This window comes from Curcuma longa, chromosome 3, assembly GCF_044706935.1.
Source record: "Curcuma longa cultivar G26 ecotype Majalengka, Jawa Barat chromosome 3, ITB_CL_G26_1.1, whole genome shotgun sequence".
NCBI lineage: Eukaryota > Viridiplantae > Streptophyta > Magnoliopsida > Zingiberales > Zingiberaceae > Curcuma > Curcuma longa.
In genome coordinates, this window is record NC_133863.1 from 15,069,145 (window position 1) to 15,093,640 (window position 24,496).

At 38.8% G+C, this 24,496-nt stretch overlaps 4 protein-coding genes, 1 long non-coding RNA gene, 2 other non-coding genes and 1 pseudogene across 7 annotated transcripts; 4 read left to right on the forward strand and 4 right to left on the reverse strand.

The window, feature by feature from the left end:
- The first annotated feature begins 870 nt into the window (after positions 1 to 870).
- Positions 871 to 3,619, forward strand: LOC141824186 (putative phytol kinase 2, chloroplastic). The gene is made up of 6 exons (XM_074711429.1): positions 871 to 1,199; positions 2,552 to 2,619; positions 2,693 to 2,824; positions 2,956 to 3,071; positions 3,148 to 3,262; positions 3,337 to 3,619. Exons 1-6 carry the CDS (start codon positions 891 to 893, stop codon positions 3,512 to 3,514), a joined length of 918 nt encoding a protein of 305 aa, XP_074567530.1. The 5' UTR covers positions 871 to 890; the 3' UTR covers positions 3,515 to 3,619.
- A 469-nt stretch (positions 3,620 to 4,088) lies between these two features.
- TRNAH-GUG (transfer RNA histidin (anticodon GUG)) lies at positions 4,089 to 4,160 on the reverse strand. The gene has a single exon. It is a non-coding gene; the product is annotated as a tRNA-His (tRNA).
- Positions 4,161 to 4,302: 142 nt separating this feature from the next.
- On the reverse strand, positions 4,303 to 4,374 carry TRNAH-GUG (transfer RNA histidin (anticodon GUG)). Its single transcript has one exon. It is a non-coding gene; the product is annotated as a tRNA-His (tRNA).
- Positions 4,375 to 4,948: 574 nt separating this feature from the next.
- On the forward strand, positions 4,949 to 5,523 carry LOC141825565 (putative calcium-binding protein CML19). The gene has a single exon (XM_074712945.1). The coding sequence runs from the start codon at positions 5,002 to 5,004 to the stop codon at positions 5,398 to 5,400; it is 399 nt and encodes a 132-aa protein (XP_074569046.1). The 5' UTR covers positions 4,949 to 5,001; the 3' UTR covers positions 5,401 to 5,523.
- Positions 5,524 to 6,788: 1,265 nt separating this feature from the next.
- LOC141825439 (uncharacterized) lies at positions 6,789 to 8,816 on the forward strand. The gene is made up of 4 exons (XR_012601511.1): positions 6,789 to 7,377; positions 7,740 to 7,838; positions 8,313 to 8,405; positions 8,486 to 8,816. It is a non-coding gene; the product is annotated as an uncharacterized LOC141825439 (long non-coding RNA).
- An 817-nt stretch (positions 8,817 to 9,633) lies between these two features.
- LOC141824221 (ERBB-3 BINDING PROTEIN 1-like) lies at positions 9,634 to 13,659 on the reverse strand. Its single transcript, XM_074711463.1, has 10 exons — positions 13,535 to 13,659; positions 13,320 to 13,432; positions 13,151 to 13,235; positions 12,910 to 13,059; positions 12,671 to 12,824; positions 10,980 to 11,195; positions 10,709 to 10,845; positions 10,515 to 10,606; positions 10,163 to 10,342; positions 9,634 to 9,877 (listed from the first exon to the last, which is right to left on the reverse strand). Exons 2-10 carry the CDS (start codon positions 13,411 to 13,413, stop codon positions 9,813 to 9,815), a joined length of 1,173 nt encoding a protein of 390 aa, XP_074567564.1. The 5' UTR covers positions 13,414 to 13,432; positions 13,535 to 13,659; the 3' UTR covers positions 9,634 to 9,812.
- A 2,418-nt stretch (positions 13,660 to 16,077) lies between these two features.
- On the reverse strand, positions 16,078 to 19,725 carry LOC141825339 (uncharacterized). The gene is made up of 2 exons (XM_074712723.1): positions 18,895 to 19,725; positions 16,078 to 16,311 (listed from the first exon to the last, which is right to left on the reverse strand). The coding sequence occupies exons 1-2, from the start codon at positions 19,693 to 19,695 to the stop codon at positions 16,285 to 16,287; spliced, it is 828 nt and encodes a 275-aa protein (XP_074568824.1). The 5' UTR covers positions 19,696 to 19,725; the 3' UTR covers positions 16,078 to 16,284.
- A 1,571-nt stretch (positions 19,726 to 21,296) lies between these two features.
- LOC141823548 (omega-3 fatty acid desaturase, chloroplastic-like) lies at positions 21,297 to 24,321 on the forward strand (annotated as a pseudogene).
- Positions 24,322 to 24,496: the final 175 nt, after the last annotated feature.

The window sequence follows — 24,496 nt, forward strand, 5'->3', positions numbered from 1 at the left end:
GATCAATTTACTTATTGTAAAGTATTGTGAACTTCATTGATTATTTTAATTTTTAAACTATATCAGACAAATGAATGGCGATAGGATGATTCAGTTATAAATTATATTTATAGGATTTGGGACTACAAACAAATATTGGGAATACAAACTATTGTCCTGTCACTTTCTTAAATTTCAAGCTATGATCTCTTTACTGTTTGGTGTGGAGAAAAAGGAAGATGGATGAAAAAAAAAAAAGAGAAAAGGAGAATAAAAGGTCAGGGTAGGGTAGTCTATTTCTTCAAATATATTTGGCAAAAATCCTAAAGGTATCTATAGATTTCATTTATTTACAGCAGATTTTTTTTTTTTTTGCACAACATCTACAACCATACCATATGTGAAAATACCTAAATATCTTATAAATCAACTAAAATTTATCATCATACATCTTTAAAAATTCTGTACCCTAACCAACCTAGCCAATCAAATCTACCTCCCTACTCAAAAATTACCTAGCTCTGTAGCCCATCAAAATATACGTTTTCTCACAAATCCTAAGTTAAACATCTTGTCACTTAATTCTTAATAATCTTCTCTCATTTGATGCATGTATTTATAGATTTTTCTTCTTCCATATTTATATCTTTTTGTTATTTACTTAGTATCTTTATGTCTCTATAAATTTTTCTTTAGTTATTTATCGAATAGAAAAACATTTTAAAATAAATTTTAATATCATATTGACGATATTCTTTTTCAATTACTTTCGAGTAAAAAAACTCTATTTCATAATTTCAATGAGATGGTCCCGCATACATTATAACCGTTACAAAGAACCGATTCCGTTATAACATCATCTAATATCCATCCGTTGGTCTATATCTGCTGAAGTCTAGTCCCCGCGAAGGATGGTCGCCCAAGTCACCGCGATCCTTCCGGCACCTGCTCCTCCGAGGTCAGCAGTTCACTTGGACTGTCGCCGCGCCTTATCATTCTTCTCCTCCTCATATCCTGGCCCTTCCCAGGCTTTTCTGCCTCCCGGACTCCTCTCCTCCTCCAGCTTCCCCCTCCGCCGCATCACGGCGACTATGGCAGCTCCCGTGTCGCTCGATAGCTCGATGCTGCGCGACTTGGTAGCTTCCGCCGTGACGAGTTCTGTTGCGCTCGGGCTCCTCCGGTTCTGGGGGGAACTGGCTAAAAGAGGCGTCTTTGATCAGGTTAGCTCCCTTCTAGGTGACTCTTGCAATTTTTTGGCTATGGAATTTTGATGCGACCTTTCATGCTGATGCTCGGAGCTGGTAGAATTATCTATCCCTAATCCCTAATTTAAAATGGGGATTCCAGGTCACGGCCAAGGGTTATTACTTTTCTTAGGTTTCAGTGTTGCTTCTTTGTAGTATTGGGCGGCCAATTTTACAATAATTCGTATGTAATTTAGAATGTCTCTTTTGCTGAGATCTTGATGGTTCCTGGAGTCCAAGAGATAACTCAAAGTAGAGGAAGCTCGAAATGACTATAGATCCTAAACAACCTCTCATCAATTTCACTGTTCATAAATCCATAGATTCTCAACTTACATTTATCCAGCCCTATCAATACGTATAGATGGTAGCTTTTGTAATAGAAAATGATCCTCATCCGCAGAACTTCTGTGGTGATCTCATAGCGTAAATTTTTCTGAAATTCTCTGTTTATCTCTGTGAGCATTTAAACCAAGCTCACTTATATGGGTTTAGGGTTTAGGGTTTGTAGTTGGATATTTACTGAGTTTCCTCGTACCACAATTTGTATCATTTCTTCTGCTGCTTTATTAGTTTGAGCCTCATAGAGTTGAGCAATCGGTTCAAAGCCAAACCAACCGAACAAATCAAAATTGAACTTTTCTTATTAGTCAACTGCTGTTGAACATTCGAGTCACCAATCACCAATCAAGAATCGAATCAAGTTTTAGCGAATTTTCTTTTAAATACTGATTCAAGTACAAGAAGGTGATTGATATCGGTTCAGTTTAACTGATTTTTTGAATTTTAAAATCGAGATTGAACCGAATAAATTGAAATAACCAAGATTTTTTTTATAAAAAAACAAAATTCCAAATTAACCAACTGAATTTATGAATTCGATCGGTTCGGTCGGTTATTTCGGTTTAACCGATATGTTGTTCACCCCTAGAACCTCGTACAATTTCTGTTTTTATGTAATTAGTTTTAGTACTCTAGATCTTCAAATCAGGTCCTGCAGAATAATCTAGGTTTCGAAGCCCCTGCCTTGGATTTCTTTTCCACTTGTACAAGTCTTTCTTCATGCTTCTGGAGATATAAGCATATAGGTGGATGTATAAAGATTTTGTTGTTTTAGTCCTGAAATTTTATCTATCAATAGCAGAACATGTGCTTTTGGAGATTATTTTGGTGTTCTACAGTGCTGCTGGAGTCTCATTCTATCTTCTCATAAGAATTTCAATCCTACTGAGCCTTTTTCTGGCAAAACAACATGCTTTAGCATATATATGTGTTATGCTCACCTCTAAATGGATATCAATGATTTTTTACTTGTTTGTTTGTTTTAGAAACTAAGCAGGAAGCTTGTCCATATATCAGTAGGATTGGTTTTCATGCTCTTCTGGCCTTTGTTTAGGTGAGTAGAGTTTGAACATTACATTCTGATATAGCATTTACCCATTTGATTCACTTGCTGCTTCTCACTATAGCTCAGGAAGTTGGGCGCCATTTCTTGCGGCTTTAGCACCAGGAATTAACATCTTTAGGATGCTTCTCCTTGGACTTGGATTATTGAAAAATGATGCCACAGTCAAGTCAATGAGCAGACACGGAGACTACAGGTGACATCTAAGACAACATTGCTTACGACTGAAAATTGTTGATAATTCTTCATGCTTAAAATTTGTTCACTTCTTATCGTCAATTTCTCTTTTTCCTTTCCATTCTCCTCAAAATTTTCAATTTGTTTCAGGGAACTTTTGAAAGGACCGTTGTTCTACGCGTGCACTATCACTTGTTCCACCGCGATCTTTTGGCGAACATCTCCTATTGCAATAGCTGCAATTTGCAACTTGTGTGCAGGAGATGGTATGCTAACTTAATGCTGCTGTAACATTTCATCTTCAGCTAAAGACAGCATCCCCAAACGTTTTATTGTCCTCAGGTGTGGCTGATATCATAGGGCGACAACTCGGTAGGACAAAACTTCCTTACAACCCTAATAAATCCTTCGCAGGTAGCATTGCGATGGTCTTGGCAGGGTTTTTATCATCGGTCTGGTATGTTAACCTGCATTCCTGATATGTAAACTGAGGTGGTTCATAATCTAAACTTTTGTTTATCATCAAACTAGGTACATGCATTACTTCCACACCTTTGGATTCATCGAAGAGAACTGGGGAATGATCATACGTTTCTTCATCGTGTCTTTGGCTGCCTCAGTTGTGGAATCACTACCCATTAGTACAGAATTGGATGACAATTTAACTGTCCCAGTGGCATCGTTGTTAATGGGAGGCCTTGTTTTCTGACGTTGCGTCGGACGGTTGCATGTATCTTATGGTAATAACAAAGAGTTATTCTAGTGTGTGTTCAATAGACTTTATTGGGGTTTCTGGTGTTGCAGTTGAACTTCAGAGTAGAATCAAATTTCTTCATAAATCAAAGTCAAAATCCTTCAGTTCAGTTGGGTTTAAATCGAACAGTTATTACTTGTCCTATACAGAGGATGTCTTACGTGACTGACTTGGTTACAAGTCACTTAAAATATCTGGTGCCAAATTTCCAAATTGTTGCACACCGTCAGTTGGTTTGATGTTTCTAAATATCCATTTAAATTGACTTATTTATAAATGGTTTGATGTTCCATATGTTACTAAGAAATAAATGAGACGACCAGGTTTTCATTTAAAATGGGTAAATAAGTAATTTAAAAAGAATTTTGTTGGCTGTGGTCCCCACTTGAGACCTAAACTGTAAGCCGAGATTTAACTACTTTTAGTTATTCTCCATTAATTTCGAGCATTTTAGATGATTGGGGTTGGGGATTCAAAAACTGCTTAAGCAACTCTTTAAATTAAAATCGATAACAAAAAGGAGAGGAAATGTGGCTGCTGGGATTCGAGCCCAGGTCTCCACGGCCACAACGTGGAATTCTAACCACTAAACTACAGCCACGCTGACACTTGTTACCTAGATTTTAATTCTTTTAGAATAATGTTTAGAGCATTTTATGTGTGATTTAGATGATCGGGGGTAGGGATTCAAAAAACTGCTTAAGCAACTCTTTAAATTAAAATCGAAACAAAAAGAAAGGAAATGTGGCTGCTGGGATTCGAGCCCAGGTCTCCACGGCCACAACGTGAAATTCTAACCACTAAACTACAGCCACAATGGCGTAATCCAGATTTTAATGTCTTTAAAATAAATTTTAAAGTTTTGAATTTATGAGAAACTTTGAAATAAAATAAAAAAGATATATATAAGAATACTTTTACAATTGCAGAACTTTAGAGATTAAAAATTGTAAAAACAAGTTAAAGCTGAGAGTAGTTTGAAATATTCCCTATTTTTGGCATTTTTGTATTTTCTGTCATCATGGCAGTTATTTACAACTCGAGTAAATTAACATTTTAGCCAACGCTTTTTACATAAAATCATGAGACGCGGTCAACATAAGAAAGATTCTGCCTGCCCTTGCGTCTTTGCCGTCTTCCCCACACCTTCTCCATTGCCGCTTCTGTACGCAGTTGACGTTGGTACTAGACTAGTTTTATAACTTGTATTAACCGCCATACACAGCACGTTTTCCCTCCCTTGATTCTTTCTCGATCTCCACCTTCGTATCAACTATCCAAGCTTCCTCCTAGAAATTTCTTCAAAAAATCTCCGTCCTTTCTCGTATAGCTCCATCTCTCTATATAAATTTGCGTTCCAGTGAATCCAATCCAATCCAATCAGTTCTACAAAGTTATAAGATATATATATCGCAACTAACAGATATCAGTAAGGGCATTCCATGGATCTGCATGCAATTTTCCTCTCCATGGATGAAGACGGCGATGGAAAGATCTCTGCGGCCGAATTGGCACTCTGTGTGGCCAACGCTGGCCTGGAGCTCTCCCTTGAGGATGCCAAGACATTCATTGGCGATGATGAATTCCTTGACTTTGAAGGGTTTGCAAAGCTGGCGGAGGCAGCGCCAGGGGAGGTGAGGGATGGAGATTTGAGGGCCGCATTCACAATGTACGAGCAGGAAGGTCAGGGGTGCATCACACCGGTGAGTCTCCAGCGGATGCTAAGTCGGCTGGGAGAGTGCAGGGACGTTGACGAGTGCCACAACATGATCTGCAGGTTTGATCTCGATGGAGATGGAGTGCTCAGCTTTGAAGAGTTCAGGATCATGATGACGGTCTAACAGAATATTCTAATACTCGGCAGTAGGAATTTATGTAAAAGCTACTAGGAAAGAATTTGTTTATTGCCAATGTTTGTACACGTATTCATTCAGCCGTTCGTTGCTAACATACCTATCTTATAATTGGTGCATTCAACATCAATAGAGAGATCGATTGAACACAATTCAAAAATAATGATCAACAAGAAAAAAGAACAAATCAAAGCAGGGTCTCAAATCTCAAAATAACTGGAAGAATGAAACAGTGGTCTTAAACTTAGACCAAGCAGTTGGACTGGTTAGCACACAATTAATTTCGAGTTAAACCCTAAACCCCTTAAGAGTCTGATCCAATCAGAATGTTTTTTTAATGTTCCAACATAACACGTCTTTCAAATTTAACCCAATTGAACAAGTTCAGCCAGTGCAGTTTTAAAATACTGTATAAAATAGCATAGCATTGATAAAGTTTCAATATCCATTGACAACGTTAATGCTATGTTTACTTCATGCAATGGATGAAGAAAAGAAAAGAATCCCTAGGGAAAATAAATCCCTAGAGAAGAGAAAGGAAATCTCTGCACCACGCATAGTAAACGGAGGACTCGATAGTTCCGCAGATAGTGCTTCGCCTCTCCGCCGCCTCCGTAGCAATGCACCGGACGGCCAAGTCCATGACTCCGATCATCTCGTCCCGGTGACACTCCACCTGCCCTCTCATTGCAGGGTCAGCCCACTCGTCCAAGTGGCGTTCACGGTAGCAGTAGCGAGCCCACTGCAGCACTCCTTGCTCGTCGCCGTCGTCGCGCCTTCCTGTCAATAGCTCCACGAGGAGCATGCCGTCTCTCTCTCCTTGAATCCCCCTGCCATTGCACCTCGCATTAGAAACAGAGCAGCCATGGACAAGATATCTTGTGATTATTCGGTAATTTACCAGGACGGAGATTGGTATACGTTGAGTACAAGGCGAGGCTCTCCGTTGCTGTCCAAAACGACGTCCGTCGCGGTCAGCATTCCGCTCCGACCGCGGTGGTGAACGTAGCAGAGGCCCTCGGCGACGGCGAACGGCAACTCTCCGACGCTTCTCCCAGCTCAAAGCTGTCTTCGCGTCGCCCAAACATGTAACGCCTGTCAATGGCTCGTACAAGAATACCCACGTCGTATCTGACCTGCACGCTGCGATCAAACCCACCACATTGCAATGCCGTAGTCTCCCAGACACGTCGATTTCTCCGCTCGCGAAACGCTGCGGTTTGCGGGACGCTGCCTTGGAAGCAGAGCCGGCCCTGGGCCGGGGCAAACGGGGCGACCGCCCAGGGCCCAACAATCCTAGGGGCCCAATTTCAAACCATTAATTATTAATTTTATATTAAGAATTAGTCTTAGGGTTGGGTTACGTTGGGAGTCACGAAGCGTCGAAGAAGCCGCCGCCCGTTCTGTTCTCTCGCTCCTTCGCTCGCATCCTCTCCTCGCACCTCGCCGCTGCCGCTCCTCGCCTCCTCGCCTCGACTCCGGGCTCGCTCGCACCTCGCTCGCTGCCGCTCCTCGCCTCGCGGCTCCGGGCTCGCTCGAAGCCGTCGCGCATCCTCTCCTCGCACCTCGCTCGCTGCCGCTCCTCGCCTCGCGGCTCCGGGCTCGCTCGAAGTCGTCGCTCATCCTCTCCTCGCTCGCTGCTCGCTGCCTCGCTCCTTGCCTCGCTCGAAGCCCTCGCTCCTCGAAGCCATCGCTCGCTGCATCCTCTGATCCTCACCGACGGTCGGTGGGAGTGGAACGGTTCTCCTTTTGCACGATCTCGCTCGGTGGGACCGTGGGAGTGGGGCGGCCGGTTCTCCTTTTGCACGAAGCCGACGGCCGGCGCTCGGTCGGTCGGTGGGAGTGGGTCTGGTCAGTGGGACGTTCTGGTTGCCGGCGCTCGCTCGATCAGTGGGAGTGGGTCAGTGGGAGTGTGGGACGGCTGCTTCTGGTTTTACACAGCACACTGGCCACTGCACAGCATAGGTATCTATGGCGCCGATTTCTTCTATAGTACTTTTATAGTTTGTGATAATTAATCAATTACATTTTACATTTAATGTCTTAGTGATCTTCCTATGTAATTCCTAAATTGTAGGTAATTTAGGGTTTCAAATAGAGTCTCAGAAAGTTTATCAAGGGATTAGAAAAAATTGCATTATGTGTCATTGGTATGATGATTTTAGATTCTGAATTCTTAGCTTCACTGATGAATGTTTAAAGATGCTAGCCTGAAAGTGTACAGATACATTTATTTTTTTGCCGAACTTAAAATTATATTTGAAATCATTTTATTATGCAATGATTGTTTAAAATGTTTTAATTGGGGATTTTGTTTCTTCTGACAGTTCAAAGACCGTCCATAAATTTTGACTGAAGAGATACCTTTGTGAAGCAGTGAAGATCCCCAAGCCTCAGCCACTCGTGGGACTGCGTCGTCATATTAGGTTTTATTGTTCTTTACTTATTGCTTATTGCTTAGTGTTTATTGTTCAAAATTATTCATCATCATGAAACAATTATCTGGTTATCAAAAAAGACAAAAAAAGAAAAAAGAGGAAGAGATAACCCAAAGCTTAAGAGGTTCATTAAATAAATATTTTAGTAAAGAATCACATGACTCAACGGAAAATTTAGTTCAGATTTTAACGAATGAATCAAATGTCAATAAAGATTTTATGGAAAACAAGAATGATGAAAACGAAGAATTTGTAAGAAACGAAAGTGATGAAAATAAGAAATTGGTAGAAAATGAAAATAAAGAGAATAAAGATTTTAATGATTTAGATGAAACTAAAATTGACAAAGTTAAAGATATTGATAATTGTTGTAATAATGAGTATACAAACGAAAACCAATGTTCATCAATGTGTAAGTTTTTATACCATGGATATTCTGATGTTTAATTTTATTAATTGCAGAACATAGTTTCAGCTAATTATCCGATTCCTGAGCTTGTCACGAAGAGTTGCAAGGATTTATTATCCAGGATTTTTGTTGTCGATCCGTCAAAGGTAGTAGTTCTGAAAGTCTCAAAAGCAAACTACTTCAATTTCAGTTCTTTAGTTACTCATCAAAAGGTATATATTTACAGAGAATAACAATTGCTGAAATAAAGAAGCATCCTTGGTTTCTAAGGCTGTTGCCTCCAGCGATGACCGAAGAGGTCCAGATGAGGTTTTACCATTGTGAGCCTGACGAAGCCCCCCCAAAGCTTGGAAGACATAAGGATGCTCATTGAGGAGGCAAGACATATTTCTGCTAGTTTAAATTAGCAGAAAAGTTCAAGTATGAACTTTTGTTTACTTGTTGCCATTGAGTAAGTGTTTTTTTTTGTACAAATAAAAGATTTTTTAACAGTGCAATTTTATATTAGGGCCCAAAAATTTTAATTTCGCCCAGGGCCCTTGTACACTCAGGACCGGCTCTGTGGAAGCTATTGTAGGAGACGTTGACTGACACTAGCAAACCACTCTTGCCTAATCCCGGCGGGATTTCACCGGAGAAATCGTTCACCGACAGGTCCAACGCGCTGAGGACCGGTAGATCAGCGGTCCCACTTGGAATCTCGCCGGAAAGGTGGTTCTTGCTGAGGTCGAGCGTGACCAACCTTTTCAACTCCACAATAGACCCCGGGGCAGGGCCGGAGAGTCGATTCCCGCTGAGATTGAGTTCCGACAGCTCGGCGAATCGCCCGTACCGTTGTGGAATGCTGTCGGAGAATTGATTCTCCGAAAGATCAAGATGCTCGACTCCGCCTCCCGTTCCTTGCAGCCGCTTCGTCGATCTCCTCCTCCCTTCGGCCATCAACCCCTCTATCTAGTCGATCTCGGCCCTTCTCCTCCCTTCACTTCCGATTTCCTTTGCCGTCTTCCTCAGCGGCAGAGGAGACGTGCGCCGACGGGAGTAGGAGAAGAATCGGGGGAGAAGGAGAAGAATCGGGTGGGTTTCGCGAGCGGAGAGAATTTTTATTTTTATTTTTTTCGTCCGTCTGTCGCGTTCCGTCCGATTTCGGGGTGACAGATTTTGGAGAAAAATTGATCCGCTGACGGATGAAATTTCCTTTCCTTCCTAAAAACTTCGAGAGGTAAACGAGGGATGCATGCATGCAAGGGAAATCTTTCCGTGGTTTCTCTTTCCACACCTCCAAGTAAACTGGGCCTAAGTTCTGGAACATGATCACTATTCAGCACAACTTGCAGCAAACTAAGCAGACATGAATATAAAGATAAAGGTTGAAGATAAGCGCAACCTTTTAATTGAAAACATTTGAATTTCATAAATGCCAAAATCTTTTCATCACCGACAAAGTAGCCTGTTTGAGTTTCCATATGATTTTGAAGTAAATTCTCGAAAAGTTGGGAGATGCTGGAAGAAGCCAAGTTCAAATAACAAAAAAATAATAATTGGCTTCTTATCCACTAAGCACTAGTGCTATTTGTAGTATCCATTGGTTCAGCTTCATCTTGTGCATCGCCTTTCTTTCCTACAAGTAGCAAAAATAACCAAATAGAAACCTAGTATTAAAAAATAGTTTTGTTACAGTAATCTACCAAATATCTAGGATCCATAAAGAAGGTATATTAAACATTTTACCACCTATTTCAGCAGATATATACCAAGTTTGAAATTCTAAAGGTAAATTAAACATTTTACCACCTATTTCTGCAGATATATACCATGTTTGAAATTCTAAACTACTTGGGCATTTCATCAGGCAGATATTACCAAATTGATTTTCAGTAGTTGACATAAGAAAATAGGTACAGACCTTTTTTCTTCTTTCCTCCACCTTTTTTCTTTGTTTTTGTTCCCAAGGCCAGCCATGCCTTAATTTCAGGGTCATCAATTGACTTGGTCGGCTGCAGCTGCTGAAGTGGATGAGAGGTAATCTTGTCTGATCCATTTGGCATCAATAAAACTGTAAATTTGATGTGTGCAACAAGTTCCCCTGAAAATATAAACCATCAGGTATCGAGTTAGTTGATACTCTGTGTGGAAATGCATATCTAAAATGCAAGTCTTGGTTTACGATAAATGGCATCAATTGCTTCTTGAAGAGTATTTATAATGAAGCAATGGTTCAGCTAATGACAATTAATCATCTGAGTCAAAAGGCATACCAGGTTTTTCATGCAACACAGGGTATGGCTGTAAAAGATCATGACTCACGCATTCAACAAGTCCAAGCCGAGATCTTTTCTCTTCCAAAACCCTGATGACGACAAACAAGAAGCACATGGTTGAAGCAAAACAAGAAAAATAATGAATAAAAAGGCCACACAAGTCTATATGCTGAAAGCTTAGCAGAACAAACCTTGCAGTAAATGGCATGATTGGAAACTTTTGGCTTATTTCACTGAAAATGAACCTTGAAGACTTCATTTTCAACTGATAGCTCTTATCGACAGCTCTTTTATAAATAGTAGTTTGCTTCTCATCCAACAGTTTTGGCTACAAAACGAATATCAAAGCTATGATTTAGCAAATAGTAAACATGAAGATTTAAGAAATTACATGATTAATTTAGTACAGCAATGTGACAGGTGATCTTGATCGCAGAAAACCTCCACAAGCATCATACTCACCTTTCCTTCACCTGTACTTGTCACAATATCAATTGCATATACTTCGTTTTCTTCAAATTCCACTTCATCAACACGTGTTTCTGGATTTCCAACACTTAAAATTACTTTGTTTCCATCAATCACAAACTGCTTCAACTGATGACTAAGCACTCCTTCCACAATTTTGCAATCATAAGCAGCAGCTACCTTCTGAATAGCTTCTGTGACATCCTTATTCTATAAGAAAAAAGAGGCATGATTAAGGAACTGAAATTGGAATAAATCAGACGCATATAAAAAGCACCAGCTAATACAAAATTGAGTGTCCTTTGGTTAGAGTAAATAATCAAATCAACAAACCGTAGAGTAGTAGATCTGCACATTCTGGTTGTACATACTGTATTGTAAAGGAGAAAAAAATAATAATTACTATCTAAATGTACAAGATTGTACCATAAATTACAAAATAAAAGAACTTTTCCATCACTTTCTCACATTTATATACAAATGACTGTTAGATTCTAGATTCAATCCAAAATTCAAACAACTAGAATCTCTTGCTCGAGAAATGATACTGTAGTACTGCCATGATTGATGAAATTAGTGTCTACTAGTCAGGCAAAATGAATCATAACTGTTCTACCATATCTAGATTTAAATAAAATTCACAGTGAGCATGAAACAAACAAAAAAAAAACCAATACTGAAATTATGAAAGACACTGGGTTAGATCCAAGAGGTCATTCCATCAAGTATTAAACTCTAAGCCATCATGTCCTTCAGGAATTCCCAACAAGTACATGTGTCTATTATCAATTCAAACAGAAAACACATAAAAATAAAACATGTTCTGTACACTTTCAACAAAACATTTTGCGTTGTTCAGTTTGAAAATTACCACATTATATCTATAGTTTAATTCAGTCTTCAAAAGAACAATATTAATGATTGATTTTAGTTATTTAGTTAGTTATTTAGTTGTATTAAGAGGTCTTGTTCAAATCGAGTTACAGCCAGTTCAAACTGAAAGAAACATTTCTTAGGTGATTTCAGTAGCAATCAATTTTCCGATTCTGAAACTAAGATTAAACCAGGATAAATCCCAGCAATCAATATGTAGCTTCTGAGTATCAAACATAATGGCACAGAAACGAGGTAAATGTTGACATGAAAATTGATCATGCTAATTATTTCAGATGAATCACTTAAAAGTCAATGTTCACTAAATGGACCTTTTATCCATTGAATTCTTTGATTAGCATATAAAAATTTAGATAAATAAATCATAAAAGAAAATTGAAGAAGAATCATCAAAATGATAAAGATCTTAAAGTAGATGTTGTATGACATTCATCCACGAGACAGGGAATTTATCACATTCTCCAAACAAAAAAAACTATGATTAGCGTGCTATTCTGACTGCCTTCAAGAGTTAACACACTGATTGCTTGTAAGTTAATTTTCATAAATTGCAAATTGGTTGAACGTCAGTCACCACGAGCAAGACACAACACTGAGTTGGTCAAATACGCACCAGATGATGGTAATATTGAAGTTGGAATTAACATCAACGTAGCTTGAAGTGTTGACTTAGAACAATGAGCAGTCTTGTAAGGTCTTCGCAATGCATATATTAGAAACTAAATTCAAAATCCCTCAACATAGTTAGGAAAGATTATTAACAAGTTCATCTTTCTCAAATATAAAGGCACCTTTTTTCCTGGCCTCACAAGGCGCAAGGCAACTTCTGCTGCAGTATGGGCAGCAGCAATCACATCTGCTGCTCTACCAGTCACTGGTCCATCCTGTATAACATGAGTGTTTGCCACCACAGCAATAAACCCATCAATATGACACCCCATGTCACTGCAACACAAAGAACAAATTACCAAAAAACATCAGAAGAACTAAATCGTACAGTCACAAAACAATCTAGATTATCAACATATACATTTTAACGATGTCATTCTCTTCCAGTACAGTCTCGTCATTGCCAAGGGGTGAGAAATGGCACACAGTGTTATTGATAGAAATGCATGTTGGAAAAGCTACGCCCCTTTCAATCTTTCTCTTCACATTCTTGTACACGTTACCAGTTTGCCTATAGGCATCAACAACTCAATACTTTACTTTTTATTTTTATCGCATTAACTAAGTGAAAAACACAGCACTAAACCGGAAAGCATACATACTCTCTGATGAAGGAGTCGCCTTTCTCGCATAGATCGACAACCTTAGCTTTGGGCTTGCACTGTGATGCCACCAGTTGAAGGGCCTCTGAACATGACAATACATTGAATCTCTAACAAGTAACGTCTTCACTAAACGAAGAAAAGGCAAAGAAAAGTTGGAGAACATTACTGTTGACAATCTCTGCCGCGGTCTTGTACTTGGTAACAACGTCTGGGAAAGTGAGATCCAACTCCTTCTCCTCCCTCGCTTCGTCATCCGACATCTCGCTAAAACCTTAAATCCTAAACACCAAAACAGAAGAGGTAAAATGAAACCTGAAATCCTAAACACCAAAACAGAAGAGGTAAAATGGATCGGGGAATAAGCAGGAGATGGATTGATACCGGGAAAATGAAATGGAAAGTAGCAATGGTTGGTTGGGAAGGTTTCCTCGTATCGGAAAACCCCTATCAGAGCGACGGTGCGTCCACTCCGGTAAACGAGTTTGTTGATTTGTGCGGCGGCTTAGGGCAGAAATGGGGGTGACCGTGACCAGTTAAGTTTTCACTAGATGAGCATGAGAGAAACACGTGCGGGTGGTGAACCATGTGGACTTTTATTCGGCAAAATATGTTTCCACAACGCTTCTTCGATTCTACTTCTTCCGGCAAAACAAAACAAAATGGTTATTTGTTAAATCTTATATTAAAATAAATCAATATAATTATAATGTACTTGAGTAATTGGTTTGACTTTCGATCTCAGATTAAAGGATGGCTAAGGTCAACCCGGAAAACAAAGAAGGCAGTGTCCCCTTCCTCTGTCACACAATACTGTTATTGTGAATTTTACAAGTATAGAACCGATTCACCTATGAATAAATTTAAAATATAATTTATACAAGATCGACCTTCTAAATATTTATCTTTATTGAGATTTAACTTTGCCTCTTATATTTTCCCCATGAATGAATAGAGCAAAGAATGAATTGTGCTATTATTGAATAGATAAATAGAAGATCATAAAACATATGACTTAGAACCATGTTAGTATGAGCTATTTAAGGAGGTTGGTGTTAATAATAGTGTTCTATAACAATCATATTATAATAAAGAATAACTATGTAAATATGATTGTTATTTGTAAATGAAATTACGTTAGAGGGAAACCCTATGCATTCCTTCCATTAAAGATTATAATGGTGATGTTGATTGACAAAAAAGGACTTTCTTTTCCAAACTATGTCAATAGAGGATTCAAGGATTCATCATAGTTGCATGAGTGTAGATTATGTGTAGATTAAGAATTTGGCCAAACTAGTAAATCATGACGAGCTGAATTAGGCTGGTGACTTTCAAGTCACATAAATCTAAGGGTGAGGATATGATTGATAACTCATGGTTATCTATCTAGGTTGTTGTTTAATTTAAGTATTCAATGATTCTCAGGTAATAATGGAATATACTTGCCACATCAACAAAGCAAATGGAGATATAATCCGGAATTAGATTACCTAAGAAGCGTGAGATTTTTTATGATTCTACAGTAACGCAATCTTTTCTTCAAAATTATCCTCTGACTTTTTTCCCACAGAGCACAATCACCAAGCCAACCACAAGAAACTGAGGCTTTTTGACTACACCCACGACGACATGGTGGCTAAGCATAGGGTACATGATTCTCCTCCGAACAACATCCTATGGCAAAATCATAAAGGACAATGTTATCATCCACAAGTAGCAACAGTGGAGACAACATCGGCGGCTTGCGGAGGAGGCGACATCGACAATCACCTTCGAACATCATCCTACATCGAAACCATGAAAGACAATGTACACATCGACAAACAATAATAGTGGAGACAATGTCGACAGCTTGCAAGGGAGGCGACATCCACGATCGTGCGAGTGAGCAATGACGACGAAGTAAACAGTGACGGCTAAGTTAATAGCAACGAGGCGAGCAACGACAACAAGGTGAGCAACGACAAAGCACGAATGAAAGAGAAAAGACATGTGCTGAGTGAACTTTAATTTTTTAATTAAAATTTTAATTAATTGATTCAATCTAACTCCTAACTTAAATATAATTTAATATATTTTTTCAAATCCTAATTGAATTATCCTATTAAAAAATATATAAAATTATTTTAAAATTTTAAAATTGTAAATAAATTATATTTATTTATTATATATATTATCAACTTATTATTATCATTAATATTATTAATTTAATTTAATTTAATTTAATTTAAAAAATAAATAAATATCAAATTTATTTAATTGTAAAAATATCTAAGAATCACATAATACAGAAAATATTAAATTAAATTTTACACTAAAATTTTTAAATAAATAAATTTTTATTATATTAAGTAAGATTAAATTAAATAATATTATAATTTATTTTATTCCTCCTAACTTTGATTAATTAAGTAATTAACTGATAACTTGAACGAAGCACAATCTTAAAGTTAAAGCTTCTTCCTATCTAATGACTTTCCATTAACAAATAATATATATATTCTGTTCATCTAATTAATTACAGAAATTAATCTCCAACAAAACTACTTTTCACTAGGATCTACAACCCCCAAATAACATACATTTGAAACTTTATCCAATGACATCCAGAGACAAGTCTATGCCACCATTTATTGATGGAGCACTGAGATGTAAAATAATTAAAGTGAAGGCCAACTTTTAGTGTAGACTGTAGCCTTAGGCTCACATCTGATGTAACTTACAACAAAAACAAATCAAATCTTGTGAAGGAATCTTCCATATATTTTTAAAGAGAACCCCTTTGTTAGTCCTTGGATCTAGCCCAAACTTAAATTCCAATCAGTTACTAAAGTGTGGCCAATTATATACCAAATTTCAATAGAATCGGACTCTACTGGAATTTGATCCTGGATTTGAGACATAAAAGTAAGCAGAAGAGAATGTAACAGGAAGCAGAACTGCAGAAGCTAAAATATAATATGCAATCATTGAACATGGCTTTAGATAGGGAAATTTGACCAGACAAAGCCATATATTATCTCAGTTTACAACTTTTGTCGACTAAAACATGGAATGGGCAAAATACTATCAGCAACAGCGAAAGAACGAAACCATTCATTGTGCATTTGCAATTAGCAGTAGATAGCCAACTAGACATCACCCTGACATGCTTTGCCCTGCAAATGTAATCAACATTCGTTGTCACCAAAAGATAGACTGTATGCATAGAGTAGCATTGCCCAACGCTTATGATGGATTTTACATAATAACAAAAATATTTATTGTTTATCTTCTGGAAGAAAGAGAAGTAGCATCTTTGAATTACCAAGTCAGTCATCATAAATGTAATTGATTCTAATTGAAAAAGACGTCATAAGGAGTTGGCCCCTATGTCCTATGGATCAAATTTTATGAAAAAGTCTTGTGCAGAAGTTAGACCAAATTTATAGGATTCGGGATCCTGAAGAGATATTGTAGTACTCCGTAGTCTCTTTCACTAACTAATGCTAGTCATCATCAATGTGATATCCAATCCTATATGTTTTAATAAACTTGCACATGCTCAGCCAGTCATATATGCATTCCATATAACACATTAGCTCTTTTCTCCCCTAAAAGCAATGACTTTGATGATTTAATAATATACATTTATAAGGATACCATCCTTGTAGGAAGTTTCCAGTAGGGAAGGCATAAACCTCATAAACCCGTCAATACAAAACCCAAGCCCTCGTGAAAAAACTTTGATGATCATGTTCCGTCATAAAACCTCCAATGTAAGTCCAAAGTCCAAACATAAAAAGTTGATTGTTGCATAACCTTGACAGACACCATCAGCATCATGTAAACTCTATAAACAAGAGTCTTAACCACATTAGGATATGGCTAGCTCGTTATTCAATTATTAATGGTGTTATAGCCTTATATAAAATTTAATGAAGGGATAAGATCCATCAAGTCGACCCCAAATAGTTGGGAAATTCATAGCCTAATGATGGTGATGATAATAGAAAGTTGTTACAAAAGATAACTATAGCAGATTCTTCAATTGCATTTACAGTGGTATCCTAGCTGAAGTACCATGGAAGCAGAAATCGCCCAAAACTTCCCTCTTCCATCTTCTTAGAAATGATACATTATCTCAAGTCGCCTGCCCAAACAGGCTTATATTCTTGATCCTACATATGAGCATGATTTAGAATGTATAGTAACTAGTTGGACCTTCTGTTGATCTTAACTACGCTTATCCATTTTTAAGGCTGGCAGACAAGCAAGCCATACATTTGACTGGTCAGGGTTTGCATATGTACTTGTAATAATGAATCAGAGGTGAATTTATGATCAGCATATTTAAAATACTCACAGAAAGATAAAATAATATACTAACTTGTTTGACTTTTACATTGGCTTCTGGCTTCTTAAACCCTCCACCAAGCACAAATGCAAATTAAAAGGTATGCTACCCAAACTAACAATCAGTTAAGAAGAAGCATATAGGAAATAGATGAAAAGAGCGCAAGAAAGCATGCCAAGTCCATGCAAGGAAAAGAACTTTATGCCAAAATAAAATACTTAAGATACCAAGTTCCTAATTTACAGTTCACATGGAGAATGCTGGATAGTGTATATAGCCACGTCTCATGGTACTAAGATGATTTTTTTTACTGTCTGGTGTTGTCAACATAGATAAGAAAAAAATTTCCCCCTTCAGGTGCTTATGGTTAATCTAGTTTGGTTGCAGATCCATGCATCAAAAAGAGATGGCTGGGTTTAGTCTTACCACCAATATGAAATTGTCAGTAGTTGGATCTATAAGAATGCTAGCTGTTGCAGGGAGTGATGGAACACACTTTTAATGGTCTAGATACATCACATGAAAAAAAAAAATAGGGAATGAATTTTTAACAAACCTATTATACTAACACAGATACACAGATATGGTACGACAGAAGCAAGTTGTTTTGCACTTGATGATAAGAGAAAGGCACACCACAATCACAAGATTCTAACGGTTACAATAACTGAAATATTTGGTCAGATTTGGTGCAGACTACTATGTGTATAGGAAACATAGTGGGTGGAGATTCACTCAAAAAGGATATATCTAGATTTTTAAATATATGCTGAACTGACATACAAACAAATATTTAGGTTCTCTATCAATAAGGATTAATAGCACCTTTAACACCACATAGTTGAGATAAACACTAGCAGTTGTTTTAATACACAAGAAAGGTAAAGGGCTGCTGAATGATTTTGTCATAAAAAAGGTAAGGATATGAGAGACTAATGTATAAAGTACAAATGTCCTAAAAAATAGCATTGAACATGGTATTCCACAACAAATGTTCTTGTATCATTACATTACAGATTTCTGGAAGCAATTAATGTATGAGGAGATCATTATGGGACATTGTACTGCACCAAAGAATACAATAATAGCTAAGAATGCGACATTTTGCTTGTCTTGAATCATGGCTGCATTGACTCTTCATAACCAGAAATTTAGTTAGCCTAGTACTGAAATTCAAACTGACGAATTGTAATCCACTCATACCTACTATTCATCCCAAGACTATGTGTCCCAATATCTATAATCTTAGAGGTGCTACCAGGAACGACTTGGACACATACATTTGGACCATTGAGATAGCTACTACTGCTGGAGGAATTAAACCACAACGAACACCTTAATCAAAAATTTTTGACCCATCTAGAAGAAGAAATGGGAATAAAAAAAGAAATTTAGGTTATCTTACTTGGAGTGACACCGTAAGCTCGGCTGGCATTGGAATTTTTGGTCCAGCAGGAGGTTGCTCTTTCTCTTTCTCGTTGCCTGATCGCCCTACAAGACCCAACCTTCTCTTCTTCCTGTTCAAATTCCAAACTTTCTTATCCCGGACCTTCCACATAATTCCGTTCCTAAAGATGACCTTCTCCGACTTCCAACCCGGATGACTAGTATCAATGACAGTCACATCGGTCCTCGAGCACGCCGACAAGTCCAAGTCCGTCGAACCCCTAGCGGTGCCCCGCTTTCTGCGCATTTTCGTCCGGTTCTTCTTGGCCTCCGCCACGCTGTTGTCCGCGCTGGAGGGAGGGGAGGTCGCGAGGGGATCATGGCAGCCGTCGATGCTAGCGGAAACGGAGGGAATACAAACCCTAGGGTGGGACTGCTTCCGGGAGATCTTCTTGGCTTTGGTCGCGGCCGGCCCTTCCATGACGAAGAGCTCGGCGAGGACGCCACCGACGAGATCGAAGATTTTCTGGCTCTCATCGAGTCCGGCTCCGAGAGAGGGAAGCGGGTGCTTCTTGCGGGGGAGAGGACTGACGGCGGGAGGCGGGTCGAGGGCCTCCGGGAGCAGGATTGCAGGAAGGTTAAGATTAGGGTTGGTGTTGGTAGGGGGATCGGGGTTGGAATCGGAGGAGAGGAAGTGGTCGAGGCGGTAGTGGAGGGGGACGGAGAGGCCACGAGAGCTGTGGAGGCGTTGGAGCCAATCGGAGGTGGAATTGGAATTTGCGTCGGCGGTGGAAGTGGAACGGGAAATGGAGCAGAGCATTTTGATTACTAGTGGGAGGAGGAGTTTGTCCTGCGACTGCCAAATAGAAATTGTAGGTGGTGCAAACTGGCAGCCAGGGGCTGTTTGTTAGGCCAGGAAAAAGGTTAATGATTAATTAATGTATGTTTAATGATTAATTACTCTGTTTAATTATTGTATGTTATAAAAGAGGAAGAATAAAACCCACTAAATTATATTAGTCTTGTGGCGAAGACTATTAGCCAAGTGTATTATAGGCGACTGACACCAACCAATTATCGACTGAATTTAGACATCTTGTGATTGAAATTAAACAATTGCTTACACAATATACTAAATTGTTCTACATCAGTATCACAAAGAGATTAAGTATGACATCATAAGATTTGCCTCATCATAAATTTAAAATAATAAATAATAGACAATTGAATTCATGATATTATTTATTTTACTATCGATTTAACATAATAAAAAAATTATGCTACTGTATTTTCTATACTTTTTAAACTATAATAAAAATTGTTAAATATTTTAACAAAATTGTTTAAGAAATTTTGTGGAGAACGCAGTCATCTGTGGGGTTCAAAGACTGAATACACAGATTTCGCTTGGGTGATTTTTTTTTTCACGTGCAATGGGAGAAAAAATAATGAGGAATTTTGTGAAAGAATTACTTATCTATGCAAGACTGAAAATGTAAATTTGATTTGGGCCAAAAACCTTTTATTTTTGATTGGCACGTGTGATGAGAGAAAAAAAATTAACAATTTTGTGAAAAACTTTCTATTTCATATGGCTTGATGACGAATTTGTACAGACTTTATTTCACGTGAGAAACTTCTATATTTTGTTTGTTCCGTGAAAGAAAAAAGAAGTCGCATTTATTGAAGAACTCCCTTGGTCACATAGCTCGATAATGAATTTGTACAACATTCATTTCGCATGAGAAATTTCATATTTTTGTTTAAAAACGAAGAGGGATTTTGTGAAGAACTCTCTCGGTCACATGGCTCCATAGTGGATTTGTACACACTTTATTTCCTACGAGAAGTTTCTATTTTTTATATGTTCCCAAGAAAAAAAAAGAGGAATTTTGTGAAGAACTCCCTCGGCACTAGCTTGATAATGAATTTATATGAACTTTATTTCACACGAGAAGTTTCTATTGTTTATTTGAAGAAGAGAAGGCTCAGTCACATGACTCAATAATGAATTTTTTTTTTTTATGAGAAACTTCTATTTTTTGTTTGTCACGTGAAAGAAAAAAAAACAAAGATAGATTTTGCGAACAACTCTGTCGGTCTTTTGTGAAGAACTCCCACGGTCACATGGCTCGATAATGAATTTGTATAGAATTTATTTCGTGCGAAAATTTTATATGTTTTATTTGTTCCGTGCAATAAAAAAAAGGAGGGATTTTGTGAAACACTCATTCAGCTGCGCGTTCCGAGACTGCGTTCAGGAAAATACCAGGGAAACCAGCTACTTCTTTGCTCCGTGTCCCTGGACGCGGGGAGAGGAGACCATGGACCCCGACAGGGATTTGTACGAGCGCGGACCCTATAAATACCTTCGCCCAACGGCCGTTGCTTAACTCACTCATCGTCTTCTCGTCATTGCCGTGGCATCGACCCGGCTCTTGAACTCCTTCTTCCCTACCCACCCCATTGCCTCTCTCCCCCTCTGCATCTGGCCCTGGGCCGACGAGCTGATGAGCAGCGTGCCGGAGAAGTGGGAAGCGGAAGAGGTCACGGCGCTCGGCGACTCTGATCCAGGGAAGCCTCCGCCGTTCCGGATCGGCGAGGTCCGAGCCGTCATTCCTGGCCACTGCTGGGTGAAGGACTCGTGGCGGTCGATGAGCTACGTCCTCCGTGACGCCGCCGTCATAGGCGCTCTTGCCGTCTGCGCCGTCTATCTGGATAGCTGGGCCTTTTGGCCTTTGTATTGGTTCGCCCAGGGCATCATGTTCTGGGCTCTCTTCGTTCTCGGCCACGACTGGTAAGTGCCCTTGCGATTTCCCTATTCTACATTTCGACTTAGACCTAATTAATCGACGCGGATTGCGGCGGCAGTGGCCATGGAAGCTTCTCCGACATCACCTGGCTCAACAACATGATGGGGCATCTGCTTCACTCCAGCATTCTAGTGCCATACCATGGATGGTAACTGTTCTGGTTCCGACAAATTGACCTCTAAATATTTCTATGAATCTGATGTGTAGCCCCCACGGGTAGAAGGTGACAAATTATAAATAAGAGATCAATCAATTATAGACGGACGCATGTCGGAAAAAAATCCCTTTCATCCCCTAGATATTTGATGGTCAATTACAAAACTGACTTTAAGTGATTTATCTCTTTTTAAATAATCTAAGGACGGAATCTTTTGTTATAACGATGCGTAAATTTTAATTTTTTCCCCCTTTATAAACCAGGAGGATTAGCCACAAGATTCACCACCAGAACCATGGGAACGCGGACAAGGATGAATCTTGGCACCCGGTCAGTAGTTGTCTCTCGCTTTGAGCAGTGTAAATTTTTTGTTTTTCATGGTGTACTTTATCCTGTTAGTTTTTATTCTTAATTCCCGTAAAGTTCCATATATTTTGATTCTACTTCTGTTCGCAATCTTGTGGTTCATGGTCCATAATATCACATTTCTTAGCCTCAGTGAAGAAAGAGGGATTTTTTTTTCCTTTTAACTTTTATATTTTTGCTGCCTACGATTGGGAAGACTGTCAAACTGTTATCCAGTTTCTTGGTTTGTTTAGTAAACAACAATAAACAATCAAAAAGCACCGTTGCTACTGACTTAAGGAACAAATTCTCTTGGCTAGACGTCGTGGATTAATGTGTTTTTGTTAGTTCTTTCCATGTGATGTCCTCATCTTTTGAGTGCTTCGTTTGCACCATAATATGGTGGGAAAGAAGCAGAAATAAAACCAATCGAGGATACTATATATAGCCAGCGCACAATCGCCTGCTTTACCCCAGTTAAGTATGCCACGACTTGATTATGGTTCAAAATGTTCAGCTTCCATTGTGATACTAAAATCTTGCCCACTCATCAGTCCTAGCACAGAAGATATGGTATTTCCCAGGACAACTTAACGGTGAGTGGTACAATCAACAAAAGAAACGCATTCATGTTCTAAAGAGGCGCGTGCATAGTGTTGCCTTGATACAATGACATAGCAGAACCCTAATGCATGTGAATGATTGGTTTCTAGGTGAAGGATTATTTCCTTTCATTCAAATGAACTATGATTTGCCTGTTTCCTGGAACAGAAAACCCAAGGGAAGAAGTTAGTGATGGTAGAAAAATTAATTATTTTGAAAAATTAAAATGGAGTAATTATTAATCTCAGAAAAAGATGTGAGCGCAAGTTCTTTCCCTTCTTATATGTTCTCAATAAACAATATTTCAGAAGTCTTTCTTTGTTGCAGTTACCTGAGAAGATCTACAAGGAACTGAATTCAACGAGCAGAAAGTTGCGGTTTACTGTACCATTCCCCTTGTTTGCTTTCCCCGTATACCTTGTGAGTCTGTTAAATTTCTTTAACTGTCTCTTTCCAGAGTCTCAACTTTACTTTTCCGCTTTGTTCTTATAATCCAAAAGATGTGGAGGAGCCCTGGAAAGGAAGGCTCCCATTTCCTACCTAGCAGTAGCTTGTTTGATCCTAAATTAAGATGAACAAGACGTAGTGGTATCAACCATGTGCTGGTCTGCCATGGTTGCCTTGCTTGTGTGTGTCTATCCTGGTTATATGGCCCCCTCCCGATGTTCAAATTATATGGCCTACCATATCTGGTGGGTGCATTCACGGACTTACAAAAATTATCAACAGAAATTGCCTAGAAATCTGATTTAAGATTGCGTAAGTATATTAACCTGCATTTCTTTTGATCAGGTTTTTGTTATGTGGCTAGATTTGGTCACTTATTTGCAACATCATGGTCATAGCCATAAGCCAGAAGCTCCCCTGGTACCGAGGCAAGGTAATTCGTGCACCATTTCTTTACCCAGTGGGATTGCAGTAGCTAGGTTGATTGCTATAGAAGATATTTCTGAAATATCTGATGTAAAGCTCTAGTTGATCCCCAAGGCCTAGCTAGTTTACATGGATGAAAAGTCACCTTCTTCCATCTTGTAGGAATGGAGCTACCTGCGAGGAGGATTAACAACCATTGACAGGGACTACGGATGGATCAACAATATCCACCATAACATTGGAACTCATGTCATACACCATCTCTTTCCCCAGATCCCGCATTACCATCTTATCGAAGCAGTAAGTTCTCCTCTCTTGGGCTTGTTAATTCTTCTCTGATGTACGCTTATTTTGCAATCGAATGCAAGACTTATTAATTCGTCAAAATTTATCAAAAATGCGATAATTATTCCCATGAACTAAACACACAAATAACTTTGCTGCGGACCATATTGTTTCAGACAAAGGCAGCAAAGCCTGTGCTTGGGAAGTACTACCGAGAACCTGACAAGTCGGACCCTCTTCCGCTGCACCTCGTCGGCATTCTACTGAGAAGCTTCAGAGTGGATCACTTTGTTAGCGACGAGGGAGACGTTGTCTACTACCAAACTGACCCTAATTTGTTTGGTGATATTAAACACAAATCCATTTAAAGGAAGAACATTCGATCGGGTCTCAATTATATATGTATTTTTCATTCTTTTTTGTTGTTTTTTTTAAAACTGAAAGTAGAATCATTTCCTGTGTTTTCAATAATTATTTTGATAGTTTGAAATGATAAATAAAAATTCACTTCAAATGCCTTTCAGAATTCAGATGTCACAGGCCAT

Bases quoted from the DNA above. Each gene is read 5' to 3' on its own strand.
- LOC141824186 (XM_074711429.1), top strand. From the start codon at position 891: ATGGTCGCCCAAGTCACCGCGATCCTTCCGGCACCTGCTCCTCCGAGG. The intron at 2,825-2,955 runs GTGACATCTAAG...AATTTGTTTCAG, and splicing joins AGCAGACACGGAGACTACAG to GGAACTTTTGAAAGGACCGT. The intron at 3,263-3,336 runs GTATGTTAACCT...TCATCAAACTAG, and splicing joins GGGTTTTTATCATCGGTCTG to GTACATGCATTACTTCCACA.
- LOC141824221 (XM_074711463.1), bottom strand. From the start codon at position 13,413: ATGTCGGATGACGAAGCGAGGGAGGAGAAGGAGTTGGATCTCACTTTC. The intron at 11,196-12,670 runs GTGCCTTTATAT...TTTTTCTTATAG, and splicing joins TTGTGAGGCCAGGAAAAAAG to AATAAGGATGTCACAGAAGC. The intron at 10,607-10,708 runs GTTTGTTCTGCT...TGTCGTCATCAG, and splicing joins ATCATGCCATTTACTGCAAG to GGTTTTGGAAGAGAAAAGAT.
- LOC141825565 (XM_074712945.1), top strand. From the start codon at position 5,002: ATGGATCTGCATGCAATTTTCCTCTCCATGGATGAAGACGGCGATGGA.
- LOC141825339 (XM_074712723.1), bottom strand. From the start codon at position 19,695: ATGCTCTGCTCCATTTCCCGTTCCACTTCCACCGCCGACGCAAATTCC. The intron at 16,312-18,894 runs GTAAGATAACCT...TTACATTTGCAG, and splicing joins AGCTTACGGTGTCACTCCAA to GGCAAAGCATGTCAGGGTGA.